Below are 6,175 nucleotides of genomic sequence, written 5' to 3'. Positions count from 1 at the left end.
ACTTCCCTGTATGTCTTCACGTGTACTTCCCTGTATGTCAACATGTGTACTTCCCTGACTTCCCTGTATGTCTTCACGTGTATGTTCGGCTGCCCTTATCAAGGCCTCACAGTAAGAGGCTGGAGAGGGGGGTTAGCTAATCTTGTAGCAGCATGCCTGAAAGGCTCAGCATGCCTGGGTGTCATGAGACAAAACTGGAAAGAAAAGGAGATGTCTTTCTGATAAAAGGCTGCATGCCATTACATGGCTCCTCCTAGGAGGCTCTATGACATAAGAAATGTGGTTACATGGATGGAGGTGCGTGACCCTTCCTTTCTTAAAGTTTATCTTAGTAGCCACTATGGCCTGGATAGAGGCTCTATACACATTTGCCACATGTTAACAGAAGATTGAGGAAGGAAGGAAGGAAGGAAGGAAGGAAGGAAGGAAAAACCAAGCTAAAAAGCAAAGCAGTTTGAGTTGAATTTAAGACCTGTATGTGGGTTTGGCAGAGTCAAGGCCAGAGCAAGTCCTTCCTAGAAGAGTGTGGTGTAGGTGAGTGCTAAAGCACACATGGCTGGGAGTATACACTAACAGCACTGCCAAGCATGGAGCAGCAGCTGTCAAACCACAGAAGAGGAAGGAGCCAGGGCAATCACAGTCATAATAAATGACCAGAAAATAAGTGACTTCATTTCTTTCAACAAACAACCTAGAATAGAAACAGGAGTAGAACAAATAAGTGTGTTTGTTTGCTTTGTGGTGCTTGAGGCTGAGCCCAAGGGCAGACATGTACTACTAAGGCAAGCCTCGGCCACTGGAGCCTCCTACGAGGCAAATATCTTTGAGCAACTCAGGAATTCATGTTCCATCTCTGCTTCAGAATCTTCACAAACATGTTAATCACAAAAGACAGACGAAGGGCCTCTCTACACTTACTCTTTACAAGACTTACCTGGAGAGTCTGTCATAGAAGCGTTGTAGCTGGAGGCTTGGGACAAACTTTTCAACTTGGGGGTAATCCTTCGAGGATGTGGCGTCACAAACAGCTGTTTTGGTGTCTGCCCAAATTCCAAAATTTGGGTCAGCATGGCTACTTTCTCATCAGGATCCTCAATGCTTTAGGAAGAAATATAAAGGATGCCATAAAACATGAGGTTCAGGTTCAAACGATGCAGGTCAGCTGGGAGACAAAGCCTCGCAAAGCCGCTGCAGGCAAGGGCTAGCCTTCTTTATACACCTTTCCACAATATGTTCTTTCTTAAAGGATTGATTTCTATTTTCTTTATTTATCTGTGTATCTGTGTGAGGGAATGCCACACATGTATGGGTATCTGAAAAGGCCAGAAAAGAGCACTAGATTCTGCAGAGCTGGAGTTCCAGATAGCTCTGAGTTGCCAAAATGGGTGCTTAGGAATCAAACTCATATCCTTTCTAACAGCATCGAGTGCTGTTAACAGCTGAGCTGTCCCTCTGGCCCCTAGCTATGTTTTAGCACCTTGAAAGCAAAATATAAATAATTTCATAATTTAACTTCTCCATATATGTATTAATAATTCAGATAGAACTATTGTTTTATAGTGAAACAGAAAAACTTTGTAAACATGTACGTACCTGTTCAAGTCCACACCGCCTTCATAGGTCAGGGGATGAAACACTGAAGGAGAGATATAAATACTATTGAAAAAATGTACATTTAGTTACATATGCTCTGTCCAGAATGTGAGCAACTCAACCTAAAACTGTGTTCGAAGAATTCATTTTTATTTGTGAACAGATTAATATTCAAACTGAATAAATGTTAACTTCGGTTATTATGTTTTGGTGAGCAGAGTTGTACTTGGTAGACATGATAGGCTGTTATCTTGTATTTTCCTTTGTTAGCATTACTTTTTCCTTTAGAGAAGCATGGGTCACAATACTGGAGTGACTGAACCTAAGTACCTTGTTACTGACAGAGAAATAGAGGCAGTAAGCACTGAGGCCGATGAGGCAGACTGCTGCTAGCTTCTTCCTGCTTAACTGAAAGCAAACTTTGGCTTCCACAGGCACCGATGTCAGTGTTCTATCAGAGATTCTATTTGGTTTGCAGGTCTGGACATAGAGCCCATGTTCTCCCTTCTTCAGCCTCCTGAGGTCCAGCTTGTTTGTCTGCCCACATTCTCACTAGACACTAAGTGAAATGTCAGCCAATATCACATACCATTATGGGCCCCTATGGCTTCGCTCCCTTTTTGCTTATAGCCAAATATCAGGTCAATCCACTCGTGAAGATGCTCAGACACGTAACTGCTTTCCAAGGCATCCTTGTTCTTCTGGAGAAAGTCTTGGGGACCTATCAGAGTAGACTTCATCAGAATTTTAGACCATCTCTATTATATTTTCATTTCTTGCCCCTACCCATTTGTGTATAAAACTTCTCAGAGAGACATGTTTTTTCCTCTTAAAGATATACATATTCCTAATGAGTTTTATTCTTCATCTTACATAATTCTTTCTTCTTGAAAAAAATGGCAGGAACCATTTTTACAATATTTAGATCTGTCAAACATATATCAATCTCCCTACAATGTCAACTCTGCACACTTCTGGCTGGGATAGACGGATTCTAGCTAAATTAGGTAAGTATACTTAAAACTAACAAGCAATACAATACAACGAATAACACCACAGCCACGATACTTGGGAAAGAGTTCCTCAGGAGGCACTCACTTGAGGCCCATGTTGGAAGCTCCACGTCATCAACCATCTGCCCTCCTTGTCTCTTTCCCAGCTCCAACTTCAGACTATTGACCAAAAAGCTGACGTCTTCATCATAGAATTCTGGAATCAACTGCATGGAGGTATACAACAGATTTTTTTAATTATTTTTTTTTTATTTTATGTATGTGAGTACACTGTCACTCTCTTCAGACACTCCAGAAGAGGGCATCGGATATCATTACAGATGGTTGTGAGCCACCATGTGATTGCTGGGAATTGAACTCAGGACCTCCTTAAGAGTAGACAGTGTTAACCACTGAGCCATCTCTCCAGCCCCCACAACGGATGTTTTAAAACATCCAGAAATCAAAGCCCTGTGGATCACCAGCTTCCCAGGCTACTTACCTCTTTAAAATCTGTTGCACCATCCAAACAGTTTTTCCAGGTTTCTGCAATACTAGACATGAAAAAGAGTGTTGTGCTGATTAACCCGAGCTGTGGAGACGGCAGCAGCAGGCTTTGCTCTGCGTCCTTCCACTGACCCCTACTGTTTCAGGCTCTGGTGCTGTAGCTTTCTCATTGACACTGTGTGAGGACCCTTGACCAAAAAGAAGAGTATGGCCAAGGGGGCTGGTGGCACTTCACTAGACCACAGGAGAGGGAACCAAGCCCACCCCACCCCACATGACCACATGCACACTGCCATGGGAGGTGCACACTTTAGGACACTATTGCAACTGCTTTGTGGCTCCAAAAAAAGACAGACCACAACCACGGTGAGACACAAAGAGACTTCGTTCCTTTTTTGTATTCTGGTAGGGAAATGTTAATCATATAAATGTATAAGCCAATTTTAATGCTTTCACCATAGCAGAATTATTAAGAAGAATATAATTTGGGGAGACAAATCTAATTGCCCAATACAGAATAATAGTTTAAGTAAGTTTTGGCATATTCTAAAACATGACACAGTGATTTTTAAAAGCATTATTTCAAAATAGTATGGGAAAAACCTGCTCAGGACAGGAGAAAAATCTACATTTAAAAATCTGTTCCTTAACCTGGTGTGATGGCACATCCCAGCAATGAGGTGGCAGAGGCAGGCAGATCTCAGAAGTGGAGGCCAGCTTGGTCTACGGAGAGAGTTCTAAAACAGTCAGCGCTACACAGAGAAACCTTGTCTTGAAACAAAACAAGGCAAGCAAAAATCTGTCCCTAGGGCTTTAGAGATAGCTCAGTGGTTAAGAGTACTGGCTACTCCTCTAGAAGACATGGGTTGGATTCCTAGCACCCACATGGTTGATCACAACTGTCTGTAAATCCAGTTCCAGAAAAATCTTCTGACCCCTGTGGGCACAGCATACACACGGTATACAAACATACAATGCAAACAAGGACTCATATGCATAAAATACAATTAGAATAATTTAAAACATATGTTTTCCTATATACACACATTATGAAAACGTTTGAAAGAAATAACTTGTTTCTAAGACAGGATCTTACTAGGCAGCCCTGGCTGTCACAGAACTCTGTATGAAGACCAGGCTGGCCTAGAACTCACAAAGATCTGCCTGCCTCTGTCTCTTGAGGCTTAAGGTATATGGCTCCAGCCCATTCAGGTTTTGTACTTCTTACTACTTTTGTTCATATCTAGAATTTTAAAACAAGCATACTGCACATATATAATCAGAAAGTTTTAAAAATGTTAAAGTGTTTTATCAAACCTGTTGAACATCCTATCTGCATTATCAAATCTTCCATTTTGTAGACACAGCATATATTCTGGTGCTAGAGGGAAAAAAAAATCAGGATTAAATCAGACTGTAGAGTTAGCTGAGAATCCACGGGAAACAACGTACTAGGGCTTTAGAGATGGCTCAGTGGTTAAACACCGCTGATGCCAGTGCTTACCGATCCTAACGAGGTAAAAGAGCACATAGCCTGGAGAAGAGTAGTGGCTTCCATACATGAACTTTGGCTCAGGCATTTCCTGGTATCGAGTCTACAACATGAGACAGACAGCCCTGTGTGACTCTGAGACAGTGGCTGCCTGAGGAGTCAACCCTTAGCAGAGAACCGGACACACTGCATTCCCCATTCCTGTCTTAGGAACAGCAGAGGGTCAGCGAGAAGGTGCAGCTGCGACTATCAGCACTCATGCTGTGGACTCTCATTTTCCAGGTTTAGGGTGTCGATGGTGCTGACATCCAACAAAACAGATGCAATTCTGTGTATAGGGAGAGGGTCTGATGCTAAGGTCCTGTTCCCTAGTTGGTTCTTGATCTGTCAGTAAAGAAAGCCGTGGGCCAATTGCTGGGCAGAAGGGACAAGGGGGGACTTCTGGGTCCCTGGAGGCAGGAGGGAGATGCAAGGAAGGAGATGGAGTTCGTCTTGCTTTGGAGAGAGGAGAACCATAGGCAACTATGTGAGATCTCAAAATGGAGTGGCCACACAGGCCATTCCTACAGGTGGGTAGTCAGAGGAGTTTAGCAACTGAAGTGTGGGGCAGGCGAGAGACTGAGATAAGAAATTGGTAAGGGCATGCTTTTCCAGGTGGGAGTTAATAGCACCCAACAATTGTGTCAGGAGGCAAATTGAAAAAGAAAAACTGTGTGTGTGTCTTTTATCCAAGGATTCAAGGGGAGCTGGGAGGGGACTGGTAGCATGGTCACTTCCCAGAGCTAAAGGCGGGTAGAGCATAAAAATACACATGACATTTGTACACCTCTTTTGAAATTTATCAAACAATATCAGCATGAGAATAATTCAAGCAGGTCATCCTCCTACTTCCCAAATTAAAGCAAAGCACAAGGAAACAGTAGCCACAGCAGCAAAGGGGTGAGGACGTCCTGACACAGCGTACTTAAGTCCAGGGACTGAGCTTCATCTACTGAACAAGCATGGGCCATGACCTGCAATGCTGCTTAGAAGCAAAGAGCCACACACACATACCAGCAGTCTCTCCAGCCGCTCCGGATTTAGGGCTCCCACTGGCTTACTAAGATCTCGGAAGGTTGCAGGATTTGACAAATCTGTGAATACAAACACAGTAGCATCATACCAGAAGGCTCCTCAAATGAGCCAAGTTCACAACTGCTTCTACAAAGTAGTTCTTCTACAAAGAGTTGCAAAAACAAACACATAAACAAAAAACAAAAATAATAAAACAAAAAAGGCCCAAACAAAGACAAAAAAAATCTCAAAACAAAACTACATTTACTTAAAAGTAACATCTGCAGTGTGAGATACCTGGAATATAGATATTTTTTGCAACAAGCCAGATGAATCTGTGGGTAAAGACACCTGCCATGGAGCCTGACAACAAGAGTTCAATCCCTAGAACCCACACGGTAGAAGGAGCAGACTGACTCCTATAAAGTTGTTCTTAGATCTCCACATGGGTCCTCCATGGCAAATGCACACGCCAACCCCAATCTCCAAACACAAGGAAAGAGAGAAAGAAAGAAAGAAAGAAAGAAAGAAAGAAAGA

The 6,175-nt window shown here is 42.8% G+C and overlaps 1 protein-coding gene across 4 annotated transcripts in view; it reads right to left on the bottom strand.

The window, feature by feature from the left end:
* The window catches only part of Nsmaf (neutral sphingomyelinase activation associated factor), a 53,575-nt gene that overhangs the window by 17,640 nt on the left and 29,760 nt on the right, over positions 1 to 6,175 (bottom strand). For all 4 annotated transcript variants that reach the window (XM_028769168.1, XM_028769197.1, XM_028769188.1 and 1 more), the window contains exons 14-21: positions 5,638 to 5,717; positions 4,597 to 4,687; positions 4,410 to 4,473; positions 3,088 to 3,139; positions 2,692 to 2,812; positions 2,183 to 2,314; positions 1,594 to 1,636; positions 935 to 1,098 (exon numbers count right to left, since the gene is read on the bottom strand). In XM_028769168.1, coding sequence (XP_028625001.1) covers positions 935 to 1,098; positions 1,594 to 1,636; positions 2,183 to 2,314; positions 2,692 to 2,812; positions 3,088 to 3,139; positions 4,410 to 4,473; positions 4,597 to 4,687; positions 5,638 to 5,717 — 747 coding nt within the window. The remainder of the gene's footprint in view (positions 1 to 934; positions 1,099 to 1,593; positions 1,637 to 2,182; positions 2,315 to 2,691; positions 2,813 to 3,087; positions 3,140 to 4,409; positions 4,474 to 4,596; positions 4,688 to 5,637; positions 5,718 to 6,175) is intronic.

The sequence above is a fragment of the Grammomys surdaster genome, unplaced genomic scaffold (genome assembly GCF_004785775.1).
Source record: "Grammomys surdaster isolate TR1022 unplaced genomic scaffold, NIH_TR_1.0 64, whole genome shotgun sequence".
Taxonomy (NCBI): domain Eukaryota; kingdom Metazoa; phylum Chordata; class Mammalia; order Rodentia; family Muridae; genus Grammomys; species Grammomys surdaster.
This window is presented reverse-complemented; position numbering and strand designations above follow the sequence as displayed.